The 13,220-nt window shown below is 38.2% G+C and overlaps 1 protein-coding gene across 1 annotated transcript in view; it reads left to right on the plus strand.

Annotated features, from left to right (window-relative positions):
* Positions 1-13,220, plus strand: part of GALNT5 (polypeptide N-acetylgalactosaminyltransferase 5) — a 36,499-nt gene extending 23,279 nt beyond the window's left edge. Inside the window, exons 6-10 of the mRNA XM_061200365.1 lie at positions 562-679; positions 1,681-2,004; positions 6,454-6,534; positions 9,315-9,476; positions 13,080-13,220. Coding sequence (XP_061056348.1) covers positions 562-679; positions 1,681-2,004; positions 6,454-6,534; positions 9,315-9,476; positions 13,080-13,220 — 826 coding nt within the window. The remainder of the gene's footprint in view (positions 1-561; positions 680-1,680; positions 2,005-6,453; positions 6,535-9,314; positions 9,477-13,079) is intronic.

The raw sequence follows: 13,220 nt of genomic DNA on the forward strand, positions 1-13,220 counted from the left end.
ATAATACTATATATAAAGTGCTTTAAAAAGTGTTTGCCACATAACAAGCTGTCAGTAAAGTTTGTGTACAGTTGAGGCAGTATAGCGGGGGAGAAATCATAGAGTCAAGCCAGACCACCCAAATTTGAACCCCAGATGTACAGCCTACCAGTCTGTGACCTTAGGAAACTTTGTTACCTTTTCTGGGTTGTAGTTTCTTAGGGTTACATACAGGATTTTTGTGAGGCCTGAGTTAATACATATATAACACTTACGACAGTGCCTGTCGGGTCTTCCCTAAACAGCACTAAATAACTGTTATTAAAGATAACATCTCTGGAGAATTTGTGTCAGGGCATAAAGGACAAGTAAGAATCTTAGTTCCAGGCCCCATCTTTGCTGACGCTAATCAAGTTCTGCCACATAAACCAGGGAATTTATCACTTAGATGCTATTTGTGACTTCTTTCAAGACCTCTCCATACTTGGTAAATATTCTAAAATGCCTTCTAGTAGGGAACCCACTCTAAAAGTTGAGCTCCCATGACATGCAAGATTAAAAAACCAACTTTTCTTTTTGTAGATGCCCCGTCATGGCAGGTGGATTATTTTCTATTGATAAAAATTACTTTTTTGAACTTGGAACATACGATCCTGGGCTCGATGTTTGGGGTGGAGAAAATATGGAGCTCTCTTTCAAGGTATCACCAAGTGTTTCTCAAATTCTCTTTACAATTAAGAGTTTATCATTTTTAAACGGTTTCATTTTACTAATACAATCAGATATGTGACTACCTCTGGGAGGAAATTTCACAGAACTATTAGGGCCTCTGGATTAACGTCTTCATATTCCAGATTGAATTTGGAAGAATCAATAACTCTCATGAAATTTATTGGAGTTCCCTCATATTTCACAACATAGTTTCTGCATCTGAATGTGGGGGAAATAACTGTCTGCCATTCAGTGTAAATGCTGTGGGATGCACACTTGACACAAAACTACTCTCATAGGTTTTTCTAATATATTAGAAATAATGAAATTATTTAGTAATGGGCCATCTTGGAGAGCACAAGTGACAGAAGAATAAAAAGCCACTAGGGAAGGCCACCAACAGGCGACAGTACAGCATCTTAGGACGTCTCAGATAACTCTGGATATTTATATAACCATTGATTCATATCTGAGAAAATGGTGGCAGCAGCCATAGTGGAGAGCATCCAAAGCACCTGCTTTCCTATGGAGTGGGGTGTATATAGGAACAGGGGTATTACTTTGAGCTCTTGATCAGGAAGAATTGTCTTCAGTTGTGTCCACAAGTCATACAGATCATTCCAAGATGTGAGAAGGGGACATTGAAAAAAATGGAAATAGATATTCCTTTCCTTGATCTGACTAAAGCAGGAACTCATGTTACATATTTCATACATTGGGATTCTGTTAGGATTTTTTTAGAAAAAAAAACGAGATTTACACAGGATAGGAAAAGAGAAAATATATATTTTAATAATCCTAAAACGGTCCACAGCAATATACAAAACTAAATAAACCTGTTGAGTTTAATTTTCTGTTGAAAAGGAGTTCAGAAGTGAAGAGCAGTACTTCAACAGGGGGGAAAAGTTGCCAGGTGGCTTCTTGTCATTAATTGCCCATGATTTGTGGACAATCACTGGATAATGGGTGCGTGTCATCGAATTGTTCCAGGTGTGGATGTGTGGTGGCGAAATTGAGATCATTCCCTGTTCCCGAGTGGGCCACATATTCCGAAATGACAATCCATATTCCTTCCCCAAAGACCGGATGAAGACAGTGGAGCGGAACTTGGTGAGGGTGGCTGAGGTCTGGCTCGATGAATACAGGGAGCTCTTCTACGGCCACGGGGATCACCTCATAGACCAAGGGTTAGACGTCGGAAACCTCACCCAGCAACGGGAACTTCGAAAGAAACTAAAATGCAAAAGCTTCAAGTGGTTCTTGGAGAATGTTTTTCCAGACTTGAAGGCTCCCATAGTGAGGGCAAGTGGTGTGGTAAGTTCAAGCAGCCATTTAAAATCTGACTTCGTAAAAAGACAATGCAAAAACCCTTTTGAAAATGCATGGGGAAGAATGAATTATTACGTTATAAATAAACACCAAATATGAGTGCAGAGGAGACCAAGCGTGGTTGAGGACTACATACATTGGGTAAACTTGAGGAAGGTTTCCAGGCGGCCATGTTCATTGATTCATTCAGCGAACATGTACCGAGTGTCAAGAAACCAGGCAGTATTTCAGAACTGGATTGTAGGGTGATGAATGAAGTAGACTTGATCCCTTCTCTGTGGAGCTTAAAGTTGGGTAGGATAGAAAGATAATAAACAAATAAGCAAGTAAACTGTAAATAAATATAATAGCTTTTATTTAGGGAACTGGCCACAAGTCATGAATTATTCTTAGAGTAGTCAACTCTGTGGAGACACTGAAGGCCAGGCCTGAAAGACCAAGCGCTGGCCAAGCTGTAAAGAAGAGATCCGTGGGCAGAGGATGCCCTTTGTGCAAAGACTCTAAGATGGGTGAAAGTTTGAGGATTTCAAGAACTGGAAAGAAGATGGATGTTGTTATCAGGGTGTGAAGGAGGGAAGGATGGCACCAGATGAAGGTGAAGAGAGAGGAAGGAGATGCATCACACAGGTCCTTGCAGGCAGAGTAAGGATTTTCTCTCTGTCTCTGTCTCTCTCTCTCTCTTTATTTCTTCAGAATGTAATTGGAAGTTGCTGAGTAGGGTTAAGCAATGGGATGACGTGATTTAATTAGAATTTTAGAGATTTCAAAGAGGGATTGAAAATAACAGAAATTGTCATACAATAGCAGGGAAAATTCCAGGGCACAAGATAACATACCAAAAGGAAAGAAGCCAAACTTGATAGGTTGGATAGAGTACAAAGCTAAGAAAAAGTCAAGGAAAGAGAGAAACTCTAAAAAAACAAAGAAAGAAAACAAACAAAAAAGCCATTTCAAAACCATTCTAGGAGTGAGGCTTAATTTGAAGAGGATGACAAGATATGAGAACACTTACCATAGACTGGGTTTAGAGATGGTTAGTCAAGCCTTGACCTAGAGGTCTTCTCCAGTAATGCAAATTTTTAATCTCTTTTTAGGTCATATTTTTTCAGTTCTCCCTAGAAAGTGGATTGTACAAACCCAGCCTTTCTCTGCTTAGGAAATCTCCTGATGACAAGGACGCTTAGTAAGGCCATTCCCCTTGATGATATAAAGGAGATCCCAGAAAAGTGAGAAAGAGAGGAAACCAGTCTGAGAATTTGTTCCGCCTTTATAAAATTCAACTGACAAATAAGTATATGCAACCTGTTTGTGTATGACATAATTGTCACCTTTGTAGGTCAAAATGCAATAGTTGCTACTTCAGATGGTTCAACCTGATATTTTATCTTAGATAACTCATTAGGAAGAATAACCTGGGTTTATACACTGTTCAAATAATATGCTTGTAAAATAAATTTACATGTTTAAGACTCTATTTCCTGAGCAGGATAAAATAAAAAGAAATTCTCACCGTAGTAATTTTTTCCTGTCCTAACAACACAGAATCTCAGCAAGAGCATTACTAAACTTTAACCACCAGAGGGAACTAAAAAACTATCTTTTGCTCCTCTTTGAAGCCAGCTTGTATAATAGTTCCCACGAAATTTTTGAAGAGCTCTCCTAATGAAACAGCCTTCTGCTCATGCCTGAGCTTTAATACAACAAAATGCGGAAAATATTTTTTAAATGATTTTAACAAATTCTTTCTATTTTCCTCCCTATTTGCTGCCTTCCTTAGACAAATTTTAATAAAATGACATTTGCTCCCTTCTGAAGCAACCAGTAGGGAGTATTATTACTATTTAAAAAAACAAAACAAAACACCTTTCTCCAGGCAATTCAGAGTAAGATTAACTAGACCATTATTTTGGATAGATAATCGTGTAAAGTTCCAAGAAAATAAAATCCACAGCTTTTTTTTTTACTTGCTCCATATTTTCCCTTCTTTCAACCTACACACTTAGGAAAGTTTGACTTTTTAAAAATAAGAACAAATCTTTTCTCACTGAACCAAAAATATTTGAAAATAATAAAGTAAAAGAACCTCACCAATAATTCGTATTCATATTGGATAAAACTCAGCAAACAGCTTCTAGCCTAGTGTTTACCAATTCTGAGATAAACCATAGGGAACTCCCACCTCCTAAATTGGAAACGAAATAATTCAAAATGGATAATTTAAAATTTGTGTACTTCTTAATTTAAAAAAAAAGATTGACATGGTTTACAATAAAAGCATGGATATAATTTTTAAAAAACGAAAAGTAAAAAACCAGTTTTCAAAACTATTCATAATGAGATAAAGAATAACAGTTCCTTAGCACTTCATAGACCATTCCTATATGAAGGAAAGCAGTTTCTCCAGTAATTTCCAAAAGAAGGGAAGGGAAACAGATCTTCATATGAAGTGGGAGAGAGGAGGCAAGGGATAGAAAAGTTTTCTCTCTTTCTAAGCCTTTCAGTGCTTGGAAGAAGGGATTGTGAGAAATAAATACAAAGAAATCAATTAAACCAGGGGTTCCCACACACTGTTCTGAGCGAAGTTATTAGTTGTGCAGTCAGAAATAGGATTCCGTGGTCAAATGTATTTGGCAAACTCTCGTACCGCATTGCCTTTCAGAGCCACGAGCTAAACATTAACCTGCACTCAGTACCGAAGGTTCTGAGAAGTTCTGGAGTAAGGCAACCTGTTCAACTGTACTGAAGCCAGAGTTTTCCAAATTCATTTGAAGATAAGATATTTTCTGCATAATCTACAAGTACAGGAGTTTATATTTATTTCTGTTAAGATCCAGAGAGCAATTGGGACAGCTTTTCCTTTCTTTCAGCTCCAGGATTATTCTACCTCCGTGCACTTCTATTTATTAACCCTTTCTCTGAAGTTCATGGTGGTGGATTCCTCTGTAGGTTCTGACTGCTCTCCTCCCAAATTTGTCATTGTCTATTCACAATTTAAATTGTGAATAGAGCTTCCTTTGAGGATTTCTGATGGCGATTCTATTCTTCTAGAAATGTTTTGCTTGCCAGTCACCCCAGAAGTAACAAAACTGGTAGATTTTTATGTTTATTTTTGTGCTTTGAGGGTTCTATCAGTCTTCCTAGCCAATGCTAGTGGTGTAAGTGTGCATCTCAAACCAAAATGAAGGTTGATGTAAGGTTTCAGATTCCCATGGGAGAACCTAGCTTCCCCTTTGTCCCCCCTGTGCTAATGGGTAAATTGTTTTTTCCCAGTACACCATTCCACTGAGGGTCTAACTTTTTAGCTTTCCATCATGTGTGGAAGACCTCAATTCCAACTCTGGCTTATCCATGCTCACTATCGGTCCCCTGCTTGCCAGTATTTGCAATTTTCCGTCTTGTTTTTACATTTTTTTCTGCACTTTCTGGACCCTAAAGATGCCCCTTACCTTTCTTGCAAGAAAAGTTATGCATGTAAAAGTGAGAACCAACCCACTGAGGACGGGGTTGTGAAGTCTGGCAACTCTGTGAGCTACATAGCCTGCGTCCTGCGGCGCTCCAGGGTTAGAGCTCTTTGTTAGGCGCCCTGGAACAGAAAGGACACAGATAGTGTCCCTGGCAACAAAGACCTCCCCACTTCCCAGCACAGGGGGCTTCCCTGAGTGTAGACACTTAGGTCTACACAGCTCTTCTAGATATCTGAGAAGTCCAAATTGTGCTATTAACCCACCATCTCATTAGACCTGCCCAGAATGTCAAAGGGAGCAAGGGAATCAATATTTTTCCACATTAAATGGTGACTTATAGAAAGCTGCCTCCATACTGGACCTTAGAAATCCATTAAAAACCTGGGGGCCTGCCAGGAAGTGCCTTTAAGCTTGGCTCTGTATTAATTTGCGTGACTTCCCTGTAATGAATTGTAGCTTGCCTGAGTCATTAGGAAGATTCTGACCGGGAGTCAGCTGGAATCTGCTGTTTTTGAAGGAGTCCATTTATCTATGATTCAGTGCCTAAGCAGTCAAATAGCTTGGAGGGGTCAGCCAGGGAACAGAGCCCATAACCGCTGGTTTGATTAAATTGCAAGTATGTGCATTGACTTTTAATATATGCATCAGACAAACTTGAGACAAGAAAATAACTACTTTTCATGCCACCTTTTTCTCCTTTCCTATTCAGCATTCCAGGCAAGGGTTAATTAAGAGCCTCTGTTGGCTCTGTGGCTGAATCACAGGCCTAAATGGACAGATTGAAGCTGTACTTTAGCAAGATTACATTACGTCTCTGTTAGAGATAGCAACCAATAAAATTGTATAGTGCTAAGTAATGCTATTAACTATCTTTTAACCCTATTATAGTTTTATGTTCTGTGTTTTCTGAATGTCTTGTTCTACTTTAAAATATTTTTTCTTAACGTATGTTTTATATTTTGCTTCCTAGCTTATTAATGAGGCCTTGGGTAAATGCATTTCCATCAAAAACACCACAGCCATTCTGGAAGACTGTGATGGGAGCAGCCAGGTACGCTGAGCTGGGGTTTTTTCTCTCATGGTAGGTACAGTTGATAGTAGGTGCAGGTGTAGTTGATAGGTGCAGGGTATGACATATTCATCATTCACTTGAGAAATTCATTTTCGCCTACAGAAACAATAATTAGTTTCTACATTTCTGTGTAATGATAGGGTTGGTGACAACAGGGTCCACTTCTAAATGTAAAAGACAGTGACTGAGGGAATAAAGGTGGATACTGTAGTCAACCCACCGGGGACCCAGTTCTGGTTCCATCACTTGTAAAAAATGTGTCAACTGCAAATTTCTTAACCCTTAGGTAAATGGCAGGGATAACAGTGCCTACTCCAAAGCTGGTGTGAGGATGGAATTAAATAACACATATGAAGCCTGTAAAAGAATATCTAACATTTGCTGCTCCACAAATTTTCACTGCTATAGTAATAAATACAAAAATGAGAAAAGTAGCTCATTACATATAAAGACAAAAATGATAAAGAAAATAAAGATGGTACATATTTTTAAATAATTAATCTAAGGGAGCAATTTTATTCTCTGATTCCACCCCCCCCCCACACACACACCCGTTATCCTACATCTTAAGGGAGTAATACAAATTGCACAATTCATGATCCATGGTGGAAAACTCTAAGCAAAATTTCAACAAACTCAGAGCACAATATTTAGGGGAGGGAGTAGGGCCAGGGAGAACAGAGCAAGGACTCTGCAGGGCTGGAGATGAGCTCTGAGTGATGGCACCTTCCTCTCCCACATATGTTTCCTACCAACTCATTCTACAGGGACAGTTATCAGTTTGGGTACCAAATAGGACTCACAGGAACATACATTCAGGAGTTGAACTCACCCCCTAAAATTGCAGGTAATTCTTTGATAGAGAAATTTTTTGTGATGAGAATCTAGGCTTGCCAAGACTTACTCCTTTGCTTTGACTTAGAGGTATTGCTTGTATTTTCAAGCACATCCCATCTCTACCTCTTACTTCAAAGCTGCTATAATTCAGCTATGGATTGTAAACTTGAAGCTAATGGAATTCGTTCTTAATTAGGAAAGAGGAGACAGAGGAAAGAGAAAAGTGTCAAAAATCAATTGAAAGAAGTAATTTTCACGTATTAACAATTCAAAGAGGAAATAAAGTAGTAAATTGTAAAACAAAACCATAAGCAGTCCAAATTATGTGAAAGTAAAATATTAACTAATGCAATCCTTCAAGACTCATCATTATAGTGACTCTCTGTGTCTGATTAACCAGTATTTTATCTGAAAACCCAAGTCTTCAATAACCACTAAGTCTCTCGAAGGGATGCTAGGAGACAAAAAGTATGAATCATGGAGCCCTTGCTTTTCACAAACGCCCATCTTCTTTTCTGTCTTGTTACTCATTTTTAGCTTCTGCTTCTTTTGGTTGGTTTGAGTAATAAAAGTAAAGGAACATGGAGGCAGTTAACTTATTTTTAGCAGAATTAATGAGGCTTAATATTAAGCCAGTGACTGTAGCATTCATCCAGGAAAGCTCAAAAGGAATAAAACCCTAGGATTGAACCATCAAGCCCTATCCATCACCTTACTTAAAATGTCTCCTTAGTTATTAACTTTTCTACCAGTTGAAATGTCCCTTTTCAAGGTAAGAGTTAGCTTCTCCTAGTAGCCACATAAATGCTTGTATTATGACATATTCGTGCTTCTCAAATTTAATGTGCGCTCAGATCACCTGGGGAGTTTGTTACAATGCAGATTCTGATTTAATAGGTCCATAGTGGGGACTGAGATTCAGCGTTTCTAAGTAGCTCCCAGGAGATGCTAATTTTGGTCCAGGTACTACCCTTTGAATGGAGAGTTCTAACACAATAACATACTTGATAATCTAAGTTAAATCTCAGTTACATTACAAATGATTCATTAGATAAAAGTATTTAGATAGATTTTACCAGCAGTCTATTTTCTTCAAATATGTTCACATTGGTGCAAAACAACAAATTTCCCACACACCTAGACATTTAGAGGATATTGACCAGGCAGATAGTACTAGGTTGTAAGAAAACTGGAGAGAAATATTTATAAAAATTAAAAACATGGTTCCATTACCTGAAAGAGTATTTATTTTAGACATACAGTGGCGACTCCCCAAAACTGGACATCTCCAAGAGCCGTTCCTGTGAACTGGGGGATGCTGACACAGTAGCAAACTGGTGATTCCTTATGCTACCAGCAAAGAAAGATTTTTAACCTTTCCTATAATAGAACAAAGCCTCTAGGAGTCCAACTGTCTAGTCTTAAAAAAAAAGAAACATAATAATTCCCATCAAAGTAAGTTAGGGCTGTGACTTGGATCTCCCTGTAGCCCCAGTGGCCAGGGGCCTAAATCACGTGGTGGTTTGAATGTTCCAATACTTCAAGCACCAGGGTAGTCTGGCATTCAGAACACTTAAAATGACATCCATTCGCAGATACGTACTAATTGTACTAAATACTTTTTTATTATTGCAACCAACACTTATTGAGGCCTTACTGTGTGCTCAACACTTGAGAGTCATTACCCCAAGGTTTTGAGATAGACACTATAGCTATCCAACTTAAAAATGATAAAAATGAGATTAGACAGGGTAAATAATATGGCCCACATGATCAGAATTGAAAGTGGCAACACCAGGATTTGAACACAAAACATCGGACTAGAGTGCCTATACTCTTAAGCATTGCTAACAAAAACGTTCGACAAAGCTGCTACTTGTGTGTGCCGTTGGAAGTCACCTTCTTATTCATTTCACTTACAGCTTCAACAATTTAATTACACCTGGTTAAGACTTATTAAACAAGGAGAATGGTGCTTAGCTCCCTTCCCTGATAACGGAGCCCTGAGGCTGCACCCTTGTGATAACAGAAACAAAGGGCTAAAATGGCTGCATAAATCAACATCCGTCTTTCATCCAGAGCTGGTAAGAAAATATTTGCACCTCTTGCTTACCACAAATCCAACTTTCAATTAAATGGGACATAAAACCCTCATTGTCAGCTTTCTCAATCAGAAGCCTTAAATGTGTTTGGGACAATAGAGACAGTGTGAAAGTTCATACAGAGAGATAAATAGATATTTTCTATAAATTGTCGAGTCGTTTTTTATTCTTTTCACAAAATTTATTTCAAATCAGTTATTTTAAATAGAACAGTCACCGGGTTCTTTTGGTTATATTGCTATTGTCATCTTTGTTTCTAAAAGTCATTTGCTTCAGTCAACTAACAATGCCAAAAGAAAGGCTTATAGGCTAGAATTGGTTCTCACTGGTTACCAGGAAAGTGTATAGGGCCAGTATATGGGAAAAGTGAGAAGCAGTGTGCTTCCCACAAGCCCTGCACTTAGCGTGAACCTGGTTCTGCATCCTGCCTCCTTTCCACGTAGAGAGACTTTCTCATGCCCTCTGGTTCCCAGAGGCCTAGGCTCTGAGCGGGTGCTGGAGCCAGCTCCCAACCAGCCTGGGGGAGCTGACTGTGTGCAGCTCTTGCCAACTTCACGTTCAGCAATGTCACACTGGTAACTTGAAACCAGCCGTGATGCAAGTATTTATACCCATACTACTGTTGACGAAAAATTAACCAGTTGATCTAAGAAGGAATTGAAAAATTTTATTCGTGCCAAATTTGAGGATTATAACCCGGAAAGAGCATCTCAGAAAGCTCTGAGAACTGTTCTGCCTGTTAGAAGTCAAGACACAGTTTATATAAGTTTTTTGAGACACAGGGCTGCACATTAAATAACGAATTATTGACAGTTTACACAATCCAGATTTAAGTGCCATCGTGGTGGGTCATGTGACCCTTCACAAGATCAGGAAGGACTGTTCTCTTTTAAGGAGTTGTTGATGCTAGAAGAATGTTGTTGTTTATGGTTGAGCAGGTATTCCTGCTGATGGGGGAGGTTTGGTCAATGCATAATGCGGAGACACAATGCATAGATGGGGGAGAGGGGAGGCCAAAGGGCAGAGAAGAATTTTTACATTTAAATTTTTCTTGTCTTGCCATAAATATGAATTTTATTTCACACTACAAATCGGGGATGTTTTACCAGAGGTCCATTTGTGAATATTTACCAGAACATCTGTGCTCTATCTTATTCACTGTCAAAGTCTTCTGTTTTCCCCAATTATATTTTAATAGGACACAAAGTCATAAGCTTTGGTGTAGGATCTTGGAGTGGCAGGAATAATTTCAAGCCTGCCTTCTCAAATTTTCTGCTATCTCACTAGCAGGTAGCCACCAAATCCACTGAATGCATTGAGTATGCAAGACCATCATTTTGCTCAGGGAGGAACCCCAAAGTAAGCACACTTTTTTCTTTGGAGCGCCTCCATTCTTTTTGATGTCACAGCCAGTGACTGTTCTCTTCATGACACTTTTCTTCCTGCTCAGGATCAAAATTAGGACCTAAGCAACACCTCCTCCAATCTTTCTTTCTATAGATCATCCCTGTTATAATTCAGTTCCTTCTGGACAATATTTTTTTCTTTTTAGTGATGATGGTTATTATTGAGTTATTCAGAAAAATTAGGAATTACCAGTGTGTGAGCTGCTGATTTCACGTTGCATAGTGTTAAGAAAATCTGTAAACACATATTGATTAAATTACATCTTACCTTCTGCTTTCTTAACCCTGTGCCAAAGAGGAGCAATAGAGAGAGAGAGAGAGAGAGAGAGATAGGTAGATGGATAGATAGATAGATATAGATAGATAGATCAATAGATAGGGAGGGAGGGAGGGAGGGAGGGAGGGAGGGAGGGAGGGAGGGAGGGAGGGAGGGAGAGAGGGGGAGAGACAGAGGGGGAAAGATTGAGATTGAGAATGAGAAAAAGAATACATTTCTAATCTTCAGAAGTGAATCTGTTATCAGAAAAGATATTAGGCTAGTGAGAAAATATTTAGGAGCTGACAGTCCTTAAATTACATAGGCCTTACTTATAAACTGGATTGGGCCCACTGAGAACTTAGGCCTTTATTCGCTGATTTTTGTATAGGCCCAACACTGGTCTCCTTAACGGTAAGCCAATTTGTAAATAAGGTAATTTAATTAAGCTGGCAAAAATTAGAAAGCTGTTCCCCTACCTTCTTTGTGCCTATGCCTTTGTAACATGTTACATAGCTGCCTTCTGCCTTGGGTTCCCCTTTTCACGATGCTAGATGTCATGGAGATGAATATCTTGACAATTATCTTTCTTCTTTTTTCAGTATTTTGGTAGTTTTCATACTAAACCTCCTAGGTCCCCCAAGATGTAGAAGTCTTAAAAAACAAAAGAAATGGGGAATAAGACTGTGAATAACAGGAACATGTCTCTTCTTTTAGAAAGCATTAGGCATTGAGAGCTTCATGGAAGGCGGAAGGGTGAAAGTGAGTTTGACCCCGGATACCAGTGAGCTATTAAAATTATACATTTCTGAATCTGCATTTAATAGGTGCCCTCTAGGTCAGCCCTCCTCAAATGCTGTGAACTGTGGCCACCTAAAAGGAAAAGTCTCACAGGTGGCGTCTAGGATTTGGATATAGAATGCCCCTCCAATACTGGTTTCCACATTGTATCTTTTGTTGGGGACAAGTTATTTAGTTACCTCTTTACAACCCACAAGCAGAACATTGTAGATAATCCAGAATGATCTTCTCAATGTTATCTCTTTTACAAAACCTTGAGCATACTCAAGCATCATATTCCCAAAATCCTACAAGGGTGACATTGTTTTTGTAAGAGCATCTCTAAAATAAATTATTATGAAGTCACCCCCGTTTGATAAATTTTTAAAGCATTTCAAAACAACATATATATATATATATATATAATTAAATATATATATATATATATATATATATATATATATATATAAAATTAGAATGATCTTTGTCACAGTTATGGGTAATTGAGAGGATTGGTAAGTGAAAAAATTATAAACCCATGAGCAAGTTCTAAGTAGGTTATCGACCATTTCTAGGACATTCAATATATATTAAGCAATAATAGAACCTCTGAAATACCTATGACTTTCTCTAATCACGTCTGGACTTTCTGGACATCAGGCATTATGTACTCTCAGAGATCATGATAGGAAGCTTATAAATAAAATACATCATTTCTAGCACTTTTTATTCCAAATTTGCATTCTAAGTCACAGACTTAAGAAATTGACTAACACACTTTTTATAATGGTGTGTATTTTTTTCTTACTACCAGCAGTGAGGCAGCCAGCGATCAAATATAGTAAATGCCATCTGGAATTATTTCCTTTAAATAATATAGTTATCAGCCGTATCATCAGAAAATTCATCTTTTGCCTCATGAAGAATTAAAAGTCTTGTAGCTTGGAGAATGTGAGAACTTAGTTTGAGATAAAGACAAACTTAATACTGCCTAAAACCTGTGTTTATGTTATTAATTTTGTTCAGCAGAATTCCTGAAAAATCAAAAATGTAATTACCTAATTTTTTATTGGTTTTCATTTTCTTACATCACAATTGTCAAATTCAGTCTGTGGCTCATTCTCAGATCCTGTTTCTCTCCAGGTGAATCACATTGTTTTTGGAAACTATCACCAGTTGTTATGCTTAGAAGGAAATTTTTCTCAGAAGACCCTGAAAGTTGCTGCTTGTGACCCAGTGAAGCCATATCAAAAGTGGAAATTTGAAAAATATTATGAAGACTGA

Source organism: Eubalaena glacialis, chromosome 1 (genome assembly GCF_028564815.1).
Source record: "Eubalaena glacialis isolate mEubGla1 chromosome 1, mEubGla1.1.hap2.+ XY, whole genome shotgun sequence".
NCBI lineage: Eukaryota > Metazoa > Chordata > Mammalia > Artiodactyla > Balaenidae > Eubalaena > Eubalaena glacialis.